This window comes from Agelaius tricolor, unplaced genomic scaffold, assembly GCF_023055355.1.
Source record: "Agelaius tricolor isolate 1412-34295 unplaced genomic scaffold, bAgeTri1.0.p SCAF_5, whole genome shotgun sequence".
Taxonomy (NCBI): Eukaryota; Metazoa; Chordata; class Aves; order Passeriformes; family Icteridae; genus Agelaius; species Agelaius tricolor.
The window spans coordinates 26,457,750-26,482,585 of NW_027269265.1; the positions used below are offsets into that span (position 1 = coordinate 26,457,750).

General features: G+C 37.3%; 1 protein-coding gene across 4 annotated transcripts in view; it reads right to left on the reverse strand.

Annotated features, from left to right (window-relative positions):
• NPAS3 (neuronal PAS domain protein 3) overlaps positions 1-24,836 on the reverse strand; it is a 593,897-nt gene that overhangs the window by 409,544 nt on the left and 159,517 nt on the right. For all 4 annotated transcript variants that reach the window (XM_071426922.1, XM_071426923.1, XM_071426926.1 and 1 more), the window contains one exon: positions 2,408-2,652. In XM_071426922.1, the coding sequence (XP_071283023.1) occupies positions 2,408-2,652 (245 nt within the window). The remainder of the gene's footprint in view (positions 1-2,407; positions 2,653-24,836) is intronic.

Here is a 24,836-nt window from a genome sequence, read left to right on the forward strand (position 1 = left end):
AAGGACCTTCCTGAAATACCGAATTAAAATTATTTAATTGCTGTACAGTATTGGGGGGAAAATTTAAAACTAAGCTTTTAAAATGAATGATTAACAGAAACAGGTCAACACATTTGGGGGAAGAAAAAAATAGCAGTTACCTATACAATGTAAGTACCTCTCAAATAATTTCCCAAATATCTTTAAGTCTATTCAGAAGATTGCTTGTGCACATACAAAGTATGTCAAGTATTTTATTGTAGGTTTATCATCCATACTTCACATGAACCTGCAAGCTATTTATGTGAGCTTGATTATACATATGAGCTTCTTCCAGGGCAGCAAAAAGCAGCCTTAATAAATGAAACTGAATTTCTTTTGATGTAATTTCATGAATGTTTCATCAGAATGTGTTAACAGGTTTCTATGCAAGGAGAACTGGTGAAATCATAAAATATACCTGTACTATACAGTTAAACCTGCTTATGGGGAATTCTTATACGATGAAACACGCTTTCATCAAGCATTGTTTCAATATACTGACACATAAATAATACAATCCTACTTAGAATTAAGATAAGCACCAAAACAGGAGGAAAAAAATGTCAAAACCCCTTCCTGAGCCCCCATACCCCTTGGAACATAAGGAATGAGAACCACAGCACTACATGGTTGGAGGGGCAGGGTTATTATATCAGATAGGGTGAACAGATATTAAATGTTTACCCAGCTCTTTTTTAGGGAGAAACATTAATCTAGATCAGACTAGTGATGTTGCTGTCTAGGAATAAGATTTTGTTCTTCCTTTAAATTCTTTTCTTCATTAGAATCTTTGCAGAACAAGGAAGATTTGGCATTCAGGTATACATTCCAGAAGAGGATAATGAAAAATAGATCCCAGATACTCTCAAAATATACAGAGATTGGCAGAGCTCAGAGTTTCAGTAACACAGGACAGCTTGTAGAAGCACAGACAGATCATAGATTGTACAGCAGAGTCCACTTTACATCTACCTTGAAAAAATGTTGAATTGCCTGAGAATAAACTCTCATCCTGTAAAAATGTGGAACATTTGCATATTATATCAGAAGCCTAATGAACCATGTTACACTCATGCCCTGGACGATGTAATTATTGCTTTTTTTTCTTCCATGAGAATTATATATGATGTGGCAGATAATATAAATTAAATATATGAAATGATGGAATTACGTCCAACTACTAAATCGTCAATCTGAATCTGCATTGGTTTATGCCCTCCATACCTCCCTCCATCCACTGAAAATTTTAACTTTCCTTAAATAATATCACTTCCTTTAAATGGCAGAGCAGGTAAATTCCTTTGCACCATCAATACAAGTAACCCTTCATGGACAGCTGTGGGCTGATAAATAAGATTCTGTTTCTACTTCCTCCCTCAACCCTTAAAGGTGGCTTCTTTGTCTGCCATATGCTGTATGCATTCTATCTGGTTTAGTGCAGATTAAGGGTTTATAGTTCATGATTCATGGAAAAAACTTGAAGTGCTCAAATCTCATATGCCTCCTCCAAATATATGTTTCCTTCAAACTGTGAGAGCAGTAGCTAAAATAAAGGAGTATTCTGTACTGCTAAAGCCAGGACACACAGAAATCTCAGGTTTGGTAACCTTGATTTCTGTCACTGCAACCTAGTCCCTAATATAAAAAACCTGTAAGACAGAGATCACACTCATCCAGATGGGTAGCATTAGTTGAAAAAATAATAGATTACCAGGTCATTGGAAAGACTATTTAGGAGCAACACACACACAGCCTCTATTTTGTGGCAAATCACATGTAAAACACTGCTTTTGCTCCTCAACTGCTTGTTTGAGCATTAAAAGAGAACTTTTAATACTGAAAACAGTCTATTTTGTTCATAAATGCCTACTGGCACAGAAGTCAAAAAAATTTCTATAGACATTACAAGAGGATAAATAATATCCTAGTCTCTCAGCTGAAGATTTAAGTATTTGGATGTGATGCTTTCAAACTTCAGAAATATGTGAGTCTACCTTTAAGGCATAGCCAGAAAATGAAGAGATTGAGTTCTCAAATCAAGGAATAATGGCATTTTCCTCTCAAACATATACTTATATAAAATACTGAAACAAAGCAACACAGTAACAGGTAAATAATTTGAAAGAATTTAGTCTACATCACCCAGAAGACTTACAGCTGTAATAGCTACATCATAGGTTTGTTGTTAAATAAAAATAATTAAAATAAGAGGTTTATTTCACCTTCACATGGTGTCTTTCTCATGCAGACCTCAGATTTCCACATTTGAATCCCTTTAAAGGATTTGATATGCAGGGAAAGAAGAAAGGATGAAGGTAAAAATTTCAATTTAGAGGCTACTAAAGGCTGCCATATTCTATAGCACACAACAATATTTACTCCATACCTTTAACTGATGTATTAGGTGGAGGTCCTTCCATCCTCAAGTTCCATGGAGGATCACCTTGATTAGCGAAGTCCCTCATTTTCAGATAGCTAATTGTAAGTCGGATGATGGATGCCTTGTCAAGCTGGCTGGTAATGGCTGCAGGCAGTGGCAACAACTTTGCCAACTCATAGAATTCAAAATTCTCCTTTCCCCGGCGAGAGCGAGCAGCATCTCGGGACTTTTCCTTCCTCAAAGCTTGTAAACTGAAGGAAAATAAAGAAAGTCGGGCATTCATCAGTATTAGTGTTCTGTCACATTTAACCAATTTACTTTTTTCATTGCTGGTCTTCTCTTTAGACCACATTTTACCACATTTTTGAAATGCTGTTGCATATGGATCTACAGAATTGAGGATATATAAAATGGTGCTTCACACTCGAATGACTGAAACGAACTAATATTTGAGTTTAAGTGGTGGTCAACGTATTATGTAATGACTCTTAAATCACTTTAGCCACTTCCTTTTTAGCCTGCCTTTCCTTTGTCAGCTGTCAGTCTCAAGAAAAAAAAATCCCAAGAATACTGTGTACATGTGGGGCTTATATGTCTAGGTGCCATTGCTTCTCCCGGACTCACTCACTCACCCAATTTTGCCTTAATTTTTGTCATATTCTGACTCTTGGAAGAAGGTTAAAAGCAGATGATTCAAGTGTTTGCCACCTCTGACAGGAGCTGCAGTGCAGCCAATATTACCAAAAAGGTTGCACACCAACTGCTGAGACACAGAAGTGTAAGTCTGGTGCAATAATGGGAAAATCCCTGTGTTTCATGAAGCTGTTCTTCAGGAGTTGTTCAACTGTCTTAGCAGTGGAAGCAGTAACCTTTGTCAGTGGGGTGAGAAAGCTGTTAATACAGTTATGTGATTCGCATTTCTAACTGTAATTCACCACCACATTCATGGCAGACTGACAACTTTCTGATCAGAAAGGACCTTCTGCTTTACATTGAACTGTTGGAAATGCAAAGACATCCATTGAGTCCTGTTTCATCAATGTATCATTTGCTACCACTAATACAAAACACAAAGATAACTCAGATTTTACTCCTGCACTATTTGTTTAATTGGTGTAAAACTCCTGAATGCAGTGGGATAACACCTGGGGGCTTTTTTCTTTTTTTTACACAGAGCAAAGTGTTCAATTCAGGATATTATAAGCTTCACAATACATCTGCCTTGATAGACTCAGGCTGGTGCTGGGGCTGGTGTCTGTCCATCACTGTGCAAGGTGAGTAGAAACTGTTCTTGTACCTCATTATGGGTCTATCTTTCCTATGCTTCATTTGTTTATCTACTAATTTGATGAAATTAAAGCCACAATTCCATTAGCTAGTAGTTGTTTTACCACAGAACTAGAATAGAACCAGTATATAATGGAATAATAAATGCTTCTCTCCAGTTTCCATAACCCTTCCTGAAACCTTGGATTTATCAACAAAAAAGTCATAATGACGAGATCTACAAAAGCACTCTGACATATTAAGTAAATCAGTAGATTTGACGTATGCAGATAAAACACGATGAAGCTAAGAGCTCTATTCACCTGTTTTTCTAACTTGGGAATAAAGTGAAGAGTTTCTCTTGCTTTAATATTCATAACCACCTGCATTTTTGTAGCCATCTCTGCCACTTCAGACTTGGTAGGGCATATCAGCTGGGCCCTTAACACACAAATAAAACCCCTCTATGACAGTTCCCTTAGTACAGTTAACATGTTACATTCCCTACACAATTCCACACCAACAGCAATTATATTTAAAAAGACAGTCTGGCTAAGAAATAGGAATGGTGAGATAAAGGTATGGGAGGAAACAGCACATCCTTACCCACAGATAGAGATACAGAATTCTACTGGATGATATAATAAAATACATACTTGGTTTTATAAACTCTACACGGAATGCTAGCACCTTGATTTGTAAACTATATTCTAGGAAAAAAGTATCTGAAAAATAAGATTTCACAATGCTCATTGTAGATGCATCTCTCTCAAATTTCAAATTTTAGATATCTACCATCATGGATATCTCTCAAAAGGTACATTAAATACAACATATAAAAGTATTTAATGTATACACAGACCTATGGGAGCTACAACTCTGTGAGTTATGAACTGTCCAATTAATTCCAAGGAATTAGTATGCCCCCACAAGTTAAATATATACAACAGCGACACAAGGAAAAGGCAGGCAAATGTCTCTGCACAATTGCTTCCAAGTGAAAGCTCAATTTCATGGCATAAGACTCGGCCTTTTCTACCTGTCACCACCTTTTCTTTCCTGGAAGCCAAGCCTGAGAATTCAAGTCCCCAAATCAAGTTAGTAGAAGAATTGAGATTATAGACCTGTTCTGAAACTGCACCAAGGACCTTCTTCCTAAAGCACTTAACTATATCCCTATGTAAGATGGGAGATTGTTAAAGATCCCTAATAAAACAAAACAGAAAAATTACAGATCTCAGCAATTTCTGAAACTGAAAAATGAGTGGTGGTTAGAAATTGAGTGGTGATAGAATATTCCTTAGAAACACCAAAGTCTAAATCCACAGTTTACAAGTCCTATAGAGGCTTCAGGAGATTGCTGAAACTGAATAATATACTGGAATGTAAGCTTATGTAAAACATTACTGGATCAGTAACAGCTTGCAATGGAAGTCATTTGAGCTGAAAAGTGAGGCTCCGTGTGTCAGCAAACAGAAATATTTGAAAGCCGCCTATGGTTATTCAAAGTTACACAACAAAAAAAGTAGAAGGGATGGAGAGATGATATGATAAACAAAAGAAACTCCTGAGAAACAGTATTGGGAATAACTCACTTTTTCTCCCAACCATTTGTTATATTTTCATTTGTGGAAGCTTCATAGGGTGAATCAAGTCAAGGAATTTTTAACTTGGAGCACTTCTCTTGGCACCAGTGCCATTAAGCTAAATTAAGAAAGGGTGTCTGCGAATATGTGCACACAAGTCCTAATTTCTACTCTATGTAATTCCACTAGGAAAATACACTGTACTGTTGGACACTGCAGTTATGCTGATAAAATGGGTCCTTAATTTGGGAGCAGTGATTTCCTCAGCAGGATGCAGGAATTCATTAGATACAACCTAAACATGGCTGTTAATCCTCTCCAGCACCTGTAATTCTGATAGGCAACATCAGCTTCCTTGTCAGATTCTCTTAATAAAGCAAAGTACTGGCTCTGATAATCCCAAGAAGATGCTAGAAAAGAGGAGTGTGAAGCTCCCAACAGAAAGCAGTGATTCTGACACACGACCAAAATTCATCTTGGTTCCTATCATATGACACCTGGAACTAGAGGTGGTTCTTGGAACATAAATGAATTTGTTAAGTATCAGGCTGAAAAAACTTAGAAATACACAGGCTCTTCTGCTAATAAGAAAAATTAAAATGTGGGAAACTAAACACATGTTTACTAAGTGGCTTTCAAAAACAGTTAGAAAGCACCAAGAAAGCAAGCATCACATGTTTAAAGAGTTCTCAAATGACAGAGAAGATCCCCCAACAGTCAAGCAAATCTACATAAAATATCCACAGTACCAAGAGAGTAATAGTGGGAAATATACCTGAGGGACATAAATATTGCTCCCTTTTTGCCTCCTGTGGAGAAGGCATAGTAGCTAAGACAATTGGATCAGGGTGCATCAGGGTACAATGTAAAAGCATGATGTTGTCATACAATGGTGAAACTTCATGTATTCCCTTAAGAAGACATTTCTCATAGAATTTCCACATACAGAGTCCTCTAAAGAAGACTAAGAGGTTTCCAGCTGATAGCTCCTGATAATTCTGAGAAGCAGGACCATATAAACAGGATATTTCATGGCTTGAAGACTAATGCTATTTTAGATATGGATTCTAAAATATATTTTATTTTTCCTTTTAGGGCCTTTCCAGATAGACTGATATACAGGTGGTCTGGCTTTTACAGATGAAAGGGTACAATAAATACTAGCATATAATTCTAAAATTGTATACATGACATTTCTAAAGTAGATTTTCTATTGAAGACCCAGCAGATGCAAAGGACATGATAATATGGTGCTGCATAAAAGTTTTATTGGAACTCGTAACTCACTTGTGATTTCATTGTGCTTGTGGTCATTCCAAGCTTAACCTGCTCTATATTTTATTTCACATAATTTTATATACTTTACATTCATAAGTATATACATGTATTTATGTCTCTGTGCACACCCACAACCTTCACGTCTGACCAATTGACATCTGTCACTTTAAAGTTGGGACAATCACAGATCCTAATTTTTGCAGCATTTAATAGCAATCAAACATATTATAGCATATCAACAGATATACTGACCTAGACAAGGGTTTTTTAGCATATGTTCACAGAATCTTCTGAGCTGAAGTGATGCACAAGGATCATCAAGTCCAACACTTAAATGAGCAGCCTAGATGGGGATGGAGTCCATGATGTTGGTGTTATTAGCACCATGCTCTAACCAGCTGAGCTAAACTCAGGATCATAACAATACCTCACTTCTGTGTCTCAGTTTGGGCAGGAAAAATCAGTGAAATAATTTAATTATGTGAATTTGCATTTTGAACAAAAAGAGGGGAACGGTTGCAGTTACAAATAATTTTTACTTGCAATTTCAAAATATAGCTTGGAAAGTGGTGGTTTGCAGACTTGCCCAGTTTTAGAAAGGCAGCTCACATTTACATTTCACCTACACTGTTCCCTTAGACCTGATGCAGGAGAGACCCCCCCAGCAGAGCTTCTCAGAACATCGGTCTCCCTCTGCCCAGCTCTCCCCACATAACAGCACTGCTGGGATTTATGGTACCTTCATTGGACTTGTCACAAATAGAGATTGGATTGGAAGCTACAGCCATAAAACAAGGTTTGAGGGACAGACGGACTGCTGAACTCGAGATATAGTGGCTTGAGCCAACGGACAGCTTATCTGTGTTGTGCTTTCATGGTTACTGCTCATTTCCATTCACAAGAACATTTCCATTCACTTCTCTGCTTCACAAGCAGAGAAATATGGCAAAGTCTCACAAAGGATGCACAGTATTTTGAGAATGGCATTGAAATCCTCCCTCATTTAAGCAGAAATTTTAGAAATGCAAAAGTATAACAGAACAGAGCAGTTTTTCTTATATACTAAACATTTTCATACTTGTTAACCCAGTTGTTACTGAGCAGTAGTGAATGTCTTAAGCCCCTAACAACAATGTGGATTAGTAGCAGCAACTTCAGATATAGTATACAAATAACACTTAATATCTAATAATGTTTATAACAGGCTTTATAGAGAAAGAAGCACTATGTGTCTGTGTATATTTTTCTATTAGTCTAGTCTTTAAAGTCAAGGATCAAAAGGTCCACTATAAACAGGATCCAACTCTCTGAAGGAGAAATTCAGATGAATGTTATAACCATTTCACAGAAAAGAAATCAGATATAAGGAAAGGCTCTGCAACATTTGAGTGCACAATGAATCTGCTACAAAAATATTTGGAGATATGTGATCCAGCCCCTTCAAGCCCTCCAAAAGAGACTTTAAATTATACATGTCCCTTTGTGTATAATTTATGTTCTTTATATTTCCCAATATAAAGAACACAAGCAGGCTTACTTGCTAGTGAGCATAGTTATAGCATTACATAAAGCAATAAATTTATGCTGCTTCTGAGTCCATAGATGTGAATTTGTGCAAATCTGTATCAATATTACTAGAAAGATCCTCTTTTTTTCTTACTTTGTTCCACACTAATATGATGTGACATAATATTACCATACTTGGGACATTTTTGTATTTAAATCAACTTTAGGTCCCTTCCTCTGTTATTAATAACCTATTTACATAAGTTATGTATTTATATTATACAATGTAGTGGATTATTATGAAAATTTGACTAATAGAAATGTTTATACATTCTGATCTACTACCAAAATAATCCATTACCTGTTCCCTCAAAGCCACATCCTTCAGAATCTTTTCTGGGGCTTCAAGCTGACCAGTGAAAACAAGGAGGGCAGTTAAGTCCATTTAAAACAAGTACATTTAAAATCTGACTTTTAATGCCTGGGTAATTCATTAAGATAATGTCCTGCTCTACTGATAGGTGGCCACCCATAAGCCATGTTCTGTCATATAAAAATCTTCTTCTGTTTCACTGATGTTGTGGAACAATTAAACTTCTAATGAAGTTCAAAGAATGGAATAGCATCGATATTTAAGTGACCCAATTATTTGGAATATTTATTGATTTTACTTCTATATGACTCTTCATATTCCTGATTTTTTTCAAAAGTTAATTGTAGCATCTCAGAAACACTGTTCAATCCAAGTGGATATTAATCTGAACAGCAGTGCACATTTTCAGACTCCAAAAAAATTATTTAGATTGTAGGAAAGATGAAGGAAGTAAAGGAGACCAACCTGCACTGCATAATTGCACATATTACAGTCGAAAAGACCAGTTTTGGAAGTCAAACATCACCACTGGTGGTAGCATGAGCCTGAGGCTTGCTATTATCAATTTTTTTTTGTTCTGTTTTTCTAAAGGTTATGCCCTAGAAACTTCACAAATACGCATGAAACTGGATATTTTTTAGTATAGTAGATCCAAAATACAAAAGAATGAAGCAAGAGAGCTAGTGCTCCTGTAGATGTGATTTAAAAGAAGAAAAAATCTGCACTCAACCTTCTAAGACTAATTCAATTAGTTCTGAAAAATTGATAATGAAAGTATGTTAACATGTTTACCTCTAATTTCTACACTACATTTTGCTATCTTTGGGGATTTCTTTTCTTCTAGAACAACTTTTTGACTTGATATGTTTCCCTTTCTTTGATTTTCTTTTTCTTTCTGCTATCCCATTCATAGATTTTCTTTTCACAAAGATTGTTTCTGAACTGAGAGTACAAGAACTTCAAGACTAATAATAACAGTTACCAATGTCTAAAAAAGGACACTACTTTTGTGAGGGGAAAACCTCCAAAATCAAAAGCCACATTAAATTTTACCTTCTTTCTTTTTAAGTAGATCTGAGAAGCCAGACGGCAGATTTTTATGGATTTTTCTACTTGTTTGCTTAGGAGATCCGAACATTGCTCAGTCTCACTATTTATCAATTAATCTAGCATGCAGCCTCAAAGGAGAAAGGTCGACTTGTGTTAAAAATTCATCCATCAAAAATTCATCAAAGACTTCATCATTTTAACTTGCGAACCTTTGAACACCTACATACTTGTCAGATCTGTGGTCATAGTTAACTGGGATCTATAGTTACCACAGTGCCTATACTTGCTCTGACACGAGCTGCATGAAGAGACTTTCAGGTGAAAGTGCAGTACATAACCAAGTGAGGCAGACTGCCTCCTCAAACTGCTCTTTCTATCAGACAAAGGATATCTAACATCTGACTAAGTTCCAAGTTGGTAAAATCAGACTGTTTCAATGACCAAACACTTATCAGGGGAGCGCATTTTTGCCCCATCATAAAAATCACCATTCTTACAGACAAGAATTTGCAAAAAAAAAAAGTGCTAAATTATCTGATACTATCATCAAGGGCCTAGTCCAGAAATTAAAGCCATTTAATGCTGTCTAAGAAAAAATAATGTTTTGAGACTTTCTTTAATGTGTGAAGAAAGCTGTATAGTATATGCTGGAAGTTAAAGCTGGAACCTTCAAGTTCAAGGTAAAAGCTCTGCTGCTTAACTAATGCACTGCTCATAGCTGTCATCATTAATTTATGTTAGCCTCTGTAAACATCAAGAGTATAATAGGCCAATTTCACAACTAAATATAGATGCACATTTTGCCCTTATATAAATGGCAGATTGCTGCTGTAGATCATCACTGCAGCAACACGTCAGTAAAGATGCACTGTTTGATGGTCTGATGCTCACACAATATATAAAACCAGTTGTAATGGTTGTTTGGAAGCAAAGTGTAACATAGCAGCAAAATTTCATTTGTTCCACAAACTCAGGATATATTAAGCTTGGCTGACAAAGACTGTTTGATGTGCTAAATCAGTTTGACCTTCATTTTTGCTTTATATTTCTCATTTAACACATGAAATGACCATTATTTTTTCACCGTATAGGGAAATATAACAGAACTGATTTCTATTAAAACCTTTCTTTTCCTTGTAGAAAGAACAAAATATTTTGCCAAAAGTGCTTTAGCAATTACTGCAAAACTTATAAAAAATAATACCTATATTAAGCCAAGCTTTTTATTATATCAGTAAGACTTAAAGTTGGTTTTTAGGTGTTGTGGTTTCACAGAATAGGATTCTTTTGTTTTAAATATATAAACATGGTTCAAGGAAATGGTTTCTGTCTGCTTGAACTAATTGTTAAACTGAATGTTTTATCAGCAGCAAGTACCTTTGTTGAACCATTTAAATAACAGGATTTACTTCCAAAGTGAGTCATTAAAACATAAAAATAGGAACATGGCAGGTTTTTGAAGCATTACAAAGGTGCCATCCTGCACAATCTTTTAAAACTGATGTACACCTTGATAGAGAAACCTTTAAGTGAGCTGTGATACACTAGCTCAAATCCAAATTCTACAACTAGAACACTAGTGTTTTCATCCTTTTTTTTCTTCCTCTGTTGAACTAAGCAATTTCCAGCCTCCTGATAATAGAGAAACCTCAGTTTTATCAAGCAATTTTGCAGCACCCAATAAACAGCATTTTACCTTGGAGCAACTTGTACATTTCACACCTTAAATTTCTATTTACCAAATCAGCTAATCACTTCACAATTGAACTTCTCAGAACAAAAAATTATCAATTAAAGTGGTTGAAACTCCAGCAAATTATCATTTAGGAATGAAGTAATTGCTTTCATCAGGGCAGAAAAGCCCGCCAGAACAGAAATGTCACTTCAGATTAGTGTTCTCACTCCTGAAGCTATGGATGACACAGCTGATATAAGACTAAATGCCAAGACCAATCAATTGCTTTTGTGGCTCTGTTCTGAGCTGCTGTAAAAGGGGCCATTTTCTAGGATCTACTCTTCATTATAGTAAATGCTATCTCCTTGGTAACATAATTCCATTTCTCATAAATTCCGTCTGAGAGCATTGTCCTAACAATGGATGTTTGTGGAAAAGAATGCTGTTGGTTTAATGCAAAGAAATTAAGTGTGAACGGCTGTCAAAGTACTATAGCTTGCTTGTTCTTAAACATAAATTGAAGTCTTTACATTAAAAACAGAATACTTTGGCAGAAATGAATGTTCTGAACTAGTGTGATATATTGCATTTGGAAGTGATGTATTTCTGATTGAGAGTTTAGATTTTTTTTTGAATACCTATGTTCTGTCTATAGTGGGCACACTCATCCCTAGCAGAGATTTGTCAGTTTAAGAGAGAGTAGATAAACACTCCACTTATTTCACAGCAGTGCAGTTAGGAAATGTGAAACTGCACAAGAAAACATGGTCTCATTATCATATGACATGCTATTTGTTAGCAGACTCATCTGTGTATAAAAGCTTTCTTTGAACTGAGCCCTTACTGGAAATATCTGTATTTCAATTTGTACTGTTCAGCTTCCTAAAATACTTAGAATCTGAGTTATGGTCTCCAATTAAAAGGATATCTGAGAAGCTAATTTGGTGGAACAGCAGCAATTTCCTGCACTGCTCTCCTCATGACTGAAGTTTGGAAACAAATTCAAGATTACAGATTTTCTTTCAAAACAGGATGAAAAGTATTCCTCCCTCAATGAGCATAAGCAATTCCAATTAACAACCCCAAGACTTATGTGACAGGAGAATATATTGCCACATATGTAAAGAAGCAATTTATCCAGCATTAAGAGGAAAAGTGCAAATTTATTGTAGCATTTCTATGGGTAACCAAAGAGCGAGCGCAGGTAGCACTGTTGCCAGATTTTGACTGTAGCCCAGAATGACAGCAATCACATTAAGGTATGAAAAACTGCACCCATTAGGTGATGTGGGGAAAACAAGAGGACAAGAGAGACACTGTCACTGGGTGTCACATCTGCCTGCCCGAAGTAAACATTGTACTTTCAACCACAAAGCCAGCTAGCTTCAGCCCAGGGTCTCCACATATGCTATCTCATATGCCACACTCGAAATGCTATATAGCATCTTGCACTTTAAATGTGAGCTTTACATTTTGACCTAACTATAAGCTACATAAATAGATCTCTCTGAAGTGAACAAAAACTATCCAAATTCTGATTATACTCCTTTAGTGAGTACTGTCTTTAAGAAGGAACACGGTGGGTTAGAGTTTTTATCTGCTTCTGAATTAATAGCGGTTATTTTCCTCACCTATGTTAGAGCCATTGCAGAAATTTTTGCTAGAACATTTATATCAGCTATAGCCATTATTCTCCATAGGATTATTTTACCAGCTCTGAAATAAACAGCAGCACAGGTGAAACCATTTTTGTTTGATATTTTTATAAAAGTTTTGTTTGCACCAGGTAGTTTATCTATACCATTAAGTTTTACTACTGCCAAAAGGCCTAAGAGAACAACGTTGCCTTCGGGCAACTCAAGTTTGCTCTTTATAGATGACCAAAACAGGGATTTTGTTAGAGTTGGCTGTGCCCTCTGTAACTACCCATTTCAATTGAGCTCCCTGAGCCAGGAAAAAAAAGGCAAGAATTCCAACCTCTCTCCTTCACTGCTGCCACATAAATCTCTTAGTGGTGTGTTCTCAATTACTACAATACCAAGACCCTTTTTGAAGAAAATAACACTTTTTATCTCCTTAGCCTTTATCTTCTTATCTCCTTTATCTTTCTTACAATTATCATCCTCATCATCTCCTTACTCTCTCCTTTACATCTAAAAATTACGTGTACACTGATGGGCCCACGTAGAACACACACAAGTCATAGTTTTGAACCCTCCTCATGGGAGTCTTTTCAAAGCTTTACACGAAGAAGGGTTGAAGGGATATGGGATACACTGGGACTGCAGTCCAAAGGAGCTATTCCAGAGTCCCAGCTGAGCTATCTGAAAGCTGACAAAGTATAACTTCAACAGGACAGTCAGTGAGCTACAGAACCACTGTCAGCCTTCATTCCCTGCATGTTTTCTGCTGCCTGTGATAAAAACAGTACTGACAGAGATCACATTGTCATCAATACTCAAGCTACCTAGTTGTAAAATATCTCCAAGTACATCTCAACAAACCCAAAAAAATACCAACACAAGCAACAGTTGGCGTGGACGGTGGTATAGCTACCTCTGTTGACTGCTCAAAACCAAGTAGTGCATGCAAAACTTTTACTCTGCAGTCTTAGAAGACCCTGGTGCCTCCAAAAGCCGACTGGTGGATTTAGTCAAGCCTGTTTTCCCAGAAGCATGAGATTCACTCTCCAAGGTGCAGTGTTAGCTGCTGAACCATTGACTCAGAGTATAAATGAGCTTCAAGGCCTTTCACTTTTACCCCCCTTGCTTGAACCCTGAACAGTTTAGTATAAATTAGTGTCAGTAGAGCACAAGACAGCAACATTTTCACAAGCAGGCATCTCTCTCACCTATACTGCCAATGAATTAGCTTTTTCTTACTGCTTATATATTCCAGGACAGGCTACAGCCTTCACCAACTTCCATTGCAGAGGGATTACATTTACTTTCCATTTAATGCTCTAGGATGAGGAACAGCTCTAAGTGCCACATACACTGGTGAAGGGCAAAAAGTTGTACAAAAAAAGATATCTAGTTTTTCATCTGCTTCAATACATTGGGGTAAACATGAAACCCACACTGCTTGCAGAAGAATTTCCTCTTTGTTCCCTTTACAGATACCAGTACTGGTCACACACATGATTGGGCTTAAGTGTTTCCTGAAGGGCCAAGAAGAGTCTGCTGCCAAAGGTTATGCACTCAACCCAGGGGGTGCCGCATGCACTGGTAACTGCTGTGCTGGAGGTATGTCACCATGTATTTTAATTTTCAGGCACTTGCAGCAGACCCAAGATTTAATTTCTAAACAAAGTTTTCAGATATGGTACAGCAAAATCTGATTCTCCTCAGAGACCACTTTAATTAGTCAGAGTAGACCTGATGACACATGCATTTTTGACCAAAGTAGTGATACGCCAAAACCTTTCCGTAAAACACACTCGTCATCAATTACAATCCTTGAACTTTAAAAAATAACACTTAGATAAAAGTCTCAGAGTTGATGTAAATCTCATGCTCTAAGTAATGCTTATCTTCTTTAACAATATTCAACTACCAGCAAGATTAACAATATCCTAAATCCATCAGATTGCATCAAAGGCATTAAAATTATCAGGGCTCTGAAATACTGTCCAGCAGCTGCCATGGTTACCCTTCAACCTAGTAGAGTAGTAAAAGCCCTTGCTAAAACAATTCCTTAAAAAGGGCCAACCAGTCACAGAGATGAGAAATGTAAGCGACACTAAACCACAAAACAAAGCACAATGCAGAGGCAAGGGCCCCTTCTGGAGAGCTCCTTGCCTTGAGTGACCTCTTAATTAGCCAGCAGATAAAACACCTTCCTGCAAAGTCTTACAGGTCTAGATCAGAGAGGAATATCATGACTACCTAGGAATTATTGTTAATGTGAGGAAGGCCATATAGCATTACCCTGTAATTCTGTTTTCTTTTGCAAAAGTATCAATCCTAATCTGAAAACTCCAAGATGTAAAGAATTTCTATTGCTAAGCAGCTGCACTGTTTAAATTAGCCTCACCATTAACATTTTGTGTCTTTATTTCCAATTTCAACTTTGCTGAGTTCAGCTTTCAGTTACTGAATCTTGCAATTCTTTTGTCCACTAAACAAAAGAAACTCCAAATATCTGCTATCTTCTTCCTGCCTGGCTAATTATGGTCCATGATCAAGTCACCCTCTCAACCTTCCCTTTGACAAGACACTCGATTGATTAAACAAACTGAGTCATTGTTTGTTTTCCAGTGTTCATTTTAGATCTCTCTTTTTTTTCAATGTAAAAAATCCAAAGAGATTTCAACACTGAATGCAGCAGCATCAATCATCATTTCCATATTCAGTACTTTAACTGATACATTTAAAGATTATTTTACTCCATATCTGAAACAGCATTGTACTGGGCTACAGTGTTCTGCTACTACTCATAAAAAACTTCATTTGGGGTTCACAGGAGAAAGAGGCACCAAGAAACAGCTTTGAACTACATTGTCAGTTATGTGTTCTCCCTGTGTTATTCTTGGCCAGTCATGGTTTTTATGTTGCAGAAATAGAAACAGGTCTGATAAGTTCTATAAGCTATAGAGCATGTAAAATGAGAGAAAAATTCTAATTCATTAATGTGAGAAAACAACATATTTTCTCTCAGGCATGTAGAATTTTCTCAGTTGAATCTAGGCTGAGCTTCTGCAGTCATTTCTGTATTTAATTTCTGAGGATAAAGGAATCACAAGCAGGCAAGAATTTCTTTTATACCACCTCAGAATTTTTGGTGTAAAATGGCTAAGTCAGGTTAAAATGGCTGAACTCAGAAACAAGAAGAAACATTCTGTAATATGATGAATTCTTGAGATAATCCCCAAAAGTATAATGCCCACTATTCACAGAGATGCTCAAGACAATTAAGGTAAGATTTTCAGAACAACACAATTCTGGCAAATCCTGCTCCTAAAGAAAAGATGTACCAAATGTTGTGTTCAAAAATGCCACATTGCTGTATTCAAAACCTGTCCTCACAGGGATAATGTCAGGTGAACTAGAAATACTTGGGAGTTGAGGAATTTTGGACCCCTAAACACTGAATGTTAATCTTGGATCTTAGCGGTTGATAGATCTACAAGCTCATCAGAAGAGGAAAGAGGTGCAGACTGCTAGACTGCTAGCAATACCTACTGAGTGATGCTTAAAACCAGCAATTTCTCAAGGTTTGTGGGTGAGAGTTTAGCTACAGAAAAGAAAGAAGAAAAGAAGCAACCATCACAAAGAGCTATTATACCTGACAGACTCTACGCAAGACAGATGAAATGTGAGCTTCAGTATTCAAAAGAGAAAGGATACAATCATATGTCTGGTTAACTTACAGGAAATAGTTCCAGAGACAATTTTATACTAACTACAGTGATTTGAGCAATTTTTAAAAATAATACCAACCAATTTCTCTCCATTATACTCTGCTGGCAGAAAATAAAACATTTTTCTTTTAAATGATTGCCTCTGGTTTTGTTAAATCATGCAGCCTGTCAACATGTGGTCACCAGTTTTACATGATCTTTCTGCCTCTCTGGAAAAGAATGAATTTGCAGCCTGATCTGTGATATAAATACATAATCTGGCATCAGTTAAAGCTGTTGTTATTATGGTCAAAAAAAAAAAAAGAGAAAAAATAAGAAAGATAAGCAACCATAATAGTGTAATATGAAAAAAAAAAAAAAGTCAAAATGATTGATTTAAATTCAAACATGACAGGGCTTTTGTTTTTCTTAAATATTATGTCTGGCAATTCCTGCTATTGAAGAATTAAGAGGAAAAAAAAAGAAGTAGTCTAATTCTGTCACCAGATGTGCTTGCCCAACTTCATTGATTTCAAAGGACAACATAGACCCTTAGTGCTAAGCGATTTTGTAAGAGTAAATATTTGAAAAACAGAATTAGAAAAAAATGTAGAATCCTTCTTTTGGTACACAGTTGTTTCAGGAAGCTCACAGCAGCTGAACAAATTAAATCTCCAACCTTATGCTGTCAAGTGGGAATCATGTCCTAATAATCCTATAACTGTTTGATTGGGATATAGCCTCATCTCAACAATGTGACTAAATGGAAAAATGAATGGAGAACAAAAAACAGAAAGATAAAACACGTCCAATTTTACTTTACTAAACTTGTGTTGAATTAACCTTTATGAGACACTGTTTTCACTCAGAGAATTTGACTATTTAGCTGTCCTTTCAAACCAGGGTTTTCAGGTTTGCCTTCTTTTCTCAACTCCTTTGTAAAATGATTATAGCATACTTCGCAATATCCTTTCATCTCTTCTTAGGGATGAAGCAATACACCGAGTCAATCTTTATAATTAAATCATGACTGTTGTCAACAGTAGTTGCTGTGATTTCAGCTTACACAGCTATTATTTGTATTCATAGGAATGCCCGCTTCAAAATCACAAGACAGGAAAAATCATGCTCTTAAGAGCAAGGGAGAAAAAGCAGCTGAAGTGTTCCCCATAAGGCAGAAGGAGTCAAGGTATCTGTGTGATGTCTAATGCCTTCCAGGCACTTGAAGACTCCACTGAGCAACAGGGTTTACTGTAGCTTTAATGAGGTGCAAATGCTAATTCCCACACTGCTAGCCTGCTGACAGATACTACTGACATGACAAAATAGGATCTTGACTAGAGTGGTTATATGACCTGTGGCAAGGGCTGGTAAAGATACCCCCATGTGTACTGATCCCCCCAGCTGAGACTGTCCCCAGTAGAGAAATCAGAGAACAGGAGTCTCATAATTGCCTCCAGCATCCCTGAAAAGTGACAGCCACAAACAGACCAAAACCAGTGCCAGAAATCTGACTGAATATAAGAAACTTTTTCTACCAAGTAGTTTTTAACTGAAATGCCAAAACCACTAAACAATTCTAGTGCGTTCTATTAATGACAAGTATAAAAGAAGGTATTAGCCTAATATGCAAGAACAATAAAAGTTAGGAGAACATTTGGGCAGTAAAAAGTGATGACTGTGTGACAGTAACAGAACGAGATAAACCCAGGTAGAAGTTTGATTTTCTGATTGCTTCAAGATTTGTTTAGACTTACAGCCTTTGAAAACTAAGAATTCTTGTGCCAATTTTAAAAGTCTTATTTAAATTATTTTATGATTTCAGTTTACATTAAAATCTCAAACAAAATAGCATGGATGCTTTGTGTGGCCATCTGCTACTTTCATCAAGTGTCTGTAGTGACGAAAATGAGGATTCTAGTAGTTTTACTGCAGAGATAATTGAAGCCTTTCTAAGAATAATTTCTATTCAGTCCTTTAGAGCCAAATTTTGTCCTTGGATCTGCATTCTATCTTGTAATATTGGAACGTGGTCCTTGTATGAGCAGTTAATATCAGCCTCTGAGTATAAAATATGAGATACTAGTATTCTTTCATACTTTTGCATAGATGATATAGTCTGTATTACATATTTTGGCAGATGCTTTTGGGGCATGCTGAGCACAGTTTTATATTTAAGTTATGCAAATAATGCCAATAGGAAAGGCTGTTTGTTGGTGATCCGAGCTTCTAATTTCAGTCCTACCACTTATTTCCAATATAATCAAGATCCAAGCAATAACTGGCCTGGTAGACTCACAGTATTAACATGCCAGAAAAACTTGTCACATTTAGTTTAAGTAATACATTTTCAAATCCTCACAGACACCAGACCAACCAAAAAAGTTTATTCATAAAAGTAATCCATTAAATTCAATGAGATTATACATAGATCTTGTAAATAAATCTGAATTTATCATTCAGACTCAGGCAGGCAAGTCCAGCTTGTGGGTTAGGTGAAACTGAACTCTGGGTTTTTTAAAATTGCAGTTCTGAAAAATATGTTTACATCTATAAAAATACTGTGTATTTGTTGAATTGATGTTGAATTGAATATGTAGTCCCTGTAACAAACACTTTTAAAAACCTAAGTATTTCATTCAGCCTCATTGCTATGGGTTGTTGCCTCCCACTGCTTTTACTGCAGCTGCCAGAGCAATGCTCATATGAGCTGGGAATGTTCCAAAAAGCTGCTTCCCTTTCTTTGCTGCAACTGCTTATCAGCTTTCTAACTGGCCCCATATCACAGCACCTCATACCCTATCATGACACAGAAAACAGTTGCTGTTCAGTTTGTCTCTCAGTAAATCTAAGGAAATCTGAGCTGACCTTGTCTTAGGGAGCACTTCCTCAAGGATGCTCTCTTTCCCCCAGCATGGTTAAAATAGCCAAGGAGAAGAGACGAAAAACAAAAAGAGAAAAAAAGGGGGGAAAGAAAGAAGAAGGTAAATCTGAGAAAAGAAAGTACATTTAGCTTTCCTGCTAGAGACTGAAGGACACGTGAGGGGTTAGCCCTCCTATCGACATCACCACAAGCCAGCTGGGAGTTGCTGGTGTACAGTGAGCTCCCCTCAGCCTCAGAATCCAGGACACACAGAAACACATGCATTAGGGATGAGGTGTAGAAGCTAGCTCTACTCATACCAGCTAGTGAACTCTCCATACAACACTTGGGGGGTGCAGATACAGATTTTTTTTTTTGCTCCTAGAAAGGAACAAAAGCAAATTGAACAGATGTAGGAATCTGTTTCAAAGAATAGACTGCACCCCCTTGGCTTCTCTGAAACATGTTTAGCCCTTCACCTGAAACAGCCAGACACCCGTTAATACAGATATTATTTCATATAGCTGCATACAGGAATAAATAAGAAGACCATACAAACACATTAAACCGGCATAGACTAGCATTACATCTGAAAGAAATCACTTCTCCCTCAACACTTGTACTGATATTCCCACTCTGCACAATCACCTGCCCTGGGAACAGACAAGGTTAAAATTACTGCAAGATTTTGACTGGATCAGTTTACAGGTTTCTTAATCCCGTTTACCACATGGATGTGTAAGTGCCCATATAAGCGGGGTGGCACAGAATGACTGAGAGCACATCTCTGAGCACTACCAGCTTATCATATTCATGAAGGAAAGGCGATGATAGGAGCAAGACTACATACTCAGCTGAAGCTGTCAGAACAATAAGGGTTGCCAGAATGAAACTGCCCACTTGGAATGTGGCCATTCCTTTAGAAATGCTTACTTAGAAGTATGAAAAGTGCTAAACATTAATAAACACAGCCAGTCAGTATCTTAAATTCTCTTCCAGCATCATCAGCAACCTAAGGCTGTATGGGGGCAGTGGTTTGTTTTGGACTTTGGTGGAACTCAACCATATAATGAAACCACAGACACAGAAGAAAATAGATTTCAATATAATTGACAGCATATGTTTCTATATCTCTATTCAGTAGCTGATAGAAATAAATAATACACAGCGTGCCAGTGATAACCACGGCAAATACGTCAGCCAACTTCCTGAACTGCATTCTAATGGGATCTCACAAGAGATCTATGCCAGGTTCCTCAGGGGCCCTGTTCACTTGATTTCTTTCTCTTCATAGTGGTTTGTAAAAATGCAGCATAACTTATTAATTTATTTTGTTTTCCAGATTCAAAAAACATTTTGTTGCTCTAAAAGCTTTTTTTTATACCCTGCTAGTCTAGCTTTTCTAGCTTGAAACCTTTGCTTTTGTTTCTTAAAATACACAGCAAAGTCTTTGAATTAAACTAAAGTTTGACTAATACCAAATCCTGGTTAAAAAGAGCTAGATAGTACCCAAATTAACATTTTCATATGAGGCTGTTAAGATGTGTAGCCCAATGGGGTCTGCCTGGTCTTATGAACTGTTTGCATATCCTTAAGCCATAAAAGGTCCTGATAGTAAAACCAGCTCTTAATCACATTTTGTAACCCTGCAACCTACTAGTAGAATTGTGGAGGCTTAAATTAATGAAAACATTATTTTAATCCATGCATTCAAATGCATTTTTTTATTTTGTGCTAGAATATTATAAACTTAATTTTTAACATTAAACAATATTTAATAGTGAGTGCTATCTATTTTATAATAGCAAGTGCAGTCAAGATTTCCTATACTTCTTCACAATTTAGTGACTCCACTAACTTCAAAAATACTACAACCCATGCTGTGGGTCTTGCCAGAGTTAAGTTGCATAGAGATGTATTCTAACATAGGTAAAACTGAAGCACAAATGATGAAAGTTCAGCATCAATTCCCCTGTGCAGGGCTTGCCTCATAGCATGTTCTGCTTTGCTCATACCAGGTGACTATTGCCATTAGATGCCAAAAACCCAGCTGGGGATTGTCACAACATCTGGTTCCCTGCAGTACTCAATTTCTTCTAAATGTGCACACCTCTGAGTGAAGCACATCCAGAAATACACAGCAATTTTCCCCTTAAAGCACGGAACATTATAACCAAGATTATTTCAAAAGCTTAGTTCACAAAAAAATATACAAATGGATTGTTCCTCACCCCTACCCCATCTCTCCTCAAACTCTTCCTGAAATCAGAAATTTTTCTTTTTCTGTCTTGCACTGCATAGCTACTTCTGACTGAAAGAGATTTACCAGAGAACAATGTCAGCCTTTGTACGAGCTTCTTCTCCCTTCTTTTCTTTTTTTTTGGTCCTTGTGCAGGGGAGGGTAGGGGAGGGCAAGTGTTGTGTTTTGCATACAGACAAAATCAAACATCTTATTTTAACCACCCAACCCAGGTACTGAAAATACAAGAAGAAAATGCGCAGTTCTTTGGACTTGGGGAAAGAAAGGTGCAATTAACCTCTATTATTTATCTCTCTACTGACACATGTAGATCCCCTCCCTCTGTCAGACTTATGTATCAAAGTGCTGGCAAGTGTCTCCTGAATGTTCAGCAGCCCTTACACATAATAGGAGGATCCCTTCCTGTGGATCATCCATTACTCCAACACTCAGGAGACACCAGTTCGCTCACCAGACAAGGAATATTCTTCACTATCCTCCTTTCAGTGTCTTTCACTCCCTTTCCCTCAAAATAAATGCATTCTGTGCAAGACACATTCTTCATTACAAATGTTCATTTTCAGGGTAGCTGGCTGCAGTCAGAGTGTCCTTCCAAGAGCACTCGTTAACTCTCTTGGCTGATTTCAGCTCCCTGAAATGGATCCCACCCTCTCCATTCTCCTCCTGCTCTTCTGTGAGCTGTGATGTTACCTGAAGCCTTCAGACCAGGTGGGAAGGTGTATTACTCCCAGAGATACTGTGCTCATAGACAGCATCTACATTTTCTGCAGAGTGCAGAAAATGCACACACCCTCGATCATATACACAGATTTGGCTCTGCTCTCTTGTATTTTGTGTTCCCATGAATTTTGAGTTACATATATTTCAGTGCTTTTGTGGATATATCCTGCTTTTCTGTCCTCAATTTCCCCCCTGGACTTTGGATAATGATGTGGGGTATCTGGCCTTGTACAACTTTCAAACAGGGTGAATGGAGAGAAATCTCATGAAAAGGACTTGACTATCTTTGGTAGCAAGAGGTAGAGATTAAAGTCAGTTGGGAGGGGCAATAAGCTCAGAGATCTCAGAAAAGGTGCACCTCTGCCTCAAGAAGGGCATAGTTGCCCCTTTTGCCTCCATGTCTTTGCTCCATTTGATTGTTGTCTTGAGCAGGCTGGTACACTCCAACCCTTCATGCTCCTGGAGAGCAGGAAAGGAAGCTCAGAGGTAAGAGGGAGAAAAGAGGACAATGAACCCAAGTCATCTGAGAGTTTATAGGCACAGATCAGAGTACAAAGCAACATGCAGTATGTCATGGGAGGCATCCTTGCAGACCAGCAGAACAAGAAAAGGAAGTAGATGAAGCTTGTTTTAGAGAGTTGGAGGAAGCTTCATAATCACATCCCTGGTAGTCATTGCTAAGGTCATGGAGTAAATCCTTCCCAAAGCCAGTTACAAGCAGATGAAACAGTAGATGTGACAGGGTAAGTAAGCATGAATTAGCAACGGCAAATAATGCCTAATCAACTCAGCTGCCTCTTATGAGATGGTTGCTTAAGATGGGCCCAGGCAGGTCAATGATATTGCTCACCTTGGCTTTACAAACATCAACAGTCTTTCAGTCAGTCCTTCTAGCCAAACCAGAGATATATGAGATGTATACTTGAAGAGTGCACAGTAAGGTTGGTGGAAAGATGTACAAACTATCAGACTCAAAAGGTTGTGATCAGTGGTAGAAATTTAATGGCAACTAATTTACTACTGATGTCCTTCTCAGCCAATATCAATTCATGTCTTCTTTAAAGACCTGGATGATAGGATGAGGTGCATTCTCAGCAAGTTGCTAAAAAGAATCAGACTGGGAGAGCACCAATAGCAGCATCCCCCACATCCTGCCTTTCCTCCCCTAAGGGTTTGACAGATGAATTGATTCTCCCACAATCCTGAGATACTGAACTGACCCTTGAAGGTGCCCAGCTGCATAATCAGGCAGATGGTTTTGCCCCTGTACTGTTATCCAGGGGGCTGGAATAGAAGATCTTTCAATGTCCCTTCCAACCCAAAGCATAGAGCTGGGTTTGCAATGCCACACAGAAGCAAATTTAACCATGGCTCCCTATAATTTCTTTCTCAGTTTGAGAAAGGTAGCATTGAGGAGAAAAAGCCAATATGCATCCCTGCTCCACCTTGCCACTGCTTCCAAAGGCTCTGTGATTCACAGGACTTACCCTTACCCTGTGAAGGGCTGTCTGCTGGAAGTCTACAGAGAAGGGAGAGGCAAAAATCTTATGACCCCATTTAAATTAATCCTTCTCACCTCCTAACCTTGGATTAGGGGCATACCCTTCCCTCATTACTAGCACTTTAATTTAAGAAGAGATAAGGCAAGAGATAAGACATGTTAGAATATGCCACTATCATAGAAAATAAATACAGTGACTATAAAATCAAGCAATAGTTAGTGATTCTGTGAATAGTATATTTTCCATTCCTTCACAATACATGATTAGTAGTGATAATTTCAGAGCTCCAATTCACCACTAATTCAAAAGCTACATTTTACAACAGTAAAAAGCAGAGGCCATATGAGTAAGCTTTGCAGATGGTCCAAAAAAGTTATTTAATTCTTCATCAGCTAGTAATAAACAGCTGCATTCTTGTGTCTTTTCTGCTTTTGTTTTATGTGTCACAATGTATAAGCTTATTTCTTGAAAAACCAAGAACATACAGAATATTCAAAATACATTTTACTGAAAATGTTTTTTAACTGGAGATAATACAAAATGGGAAGAGATAATTGGAGATAATACAAAACATGTGAAAAACTAGAGACCATATAAAAAAAATATCAAAAGAATTTGCAGTCTTTATTACTTCTACTGGAATGAAAAAATAAGAATAGGTTTAAAAGAAAAAGAAAAAAGAAAAAAGGAAAAAAGAAAGCTTCTGTATTCAGTCCAACCTGAATTCTAGCATGGTCACTTTAATAACATTTAACAGATGTTGTTTGATTTACTTTATAGACTTCCTCAAATCTGCACTTTGCAAAACCAAACCCTCCCCACCCACTACCAAAACTACAACATAAGAACCTAAGGGTGGATCTACTTAAAGAATTAAAATCATTTTATCATTAGGTCTTTAATAGGGTTCTTTTCCTTCCCTGCCTCAATACCCTGGGTAAGTGTAACTTAGCCTACACTGGTAAAAACTACATTACATTTGTTCCCAAAACAGAATAAGCTACTAGACCTTTGC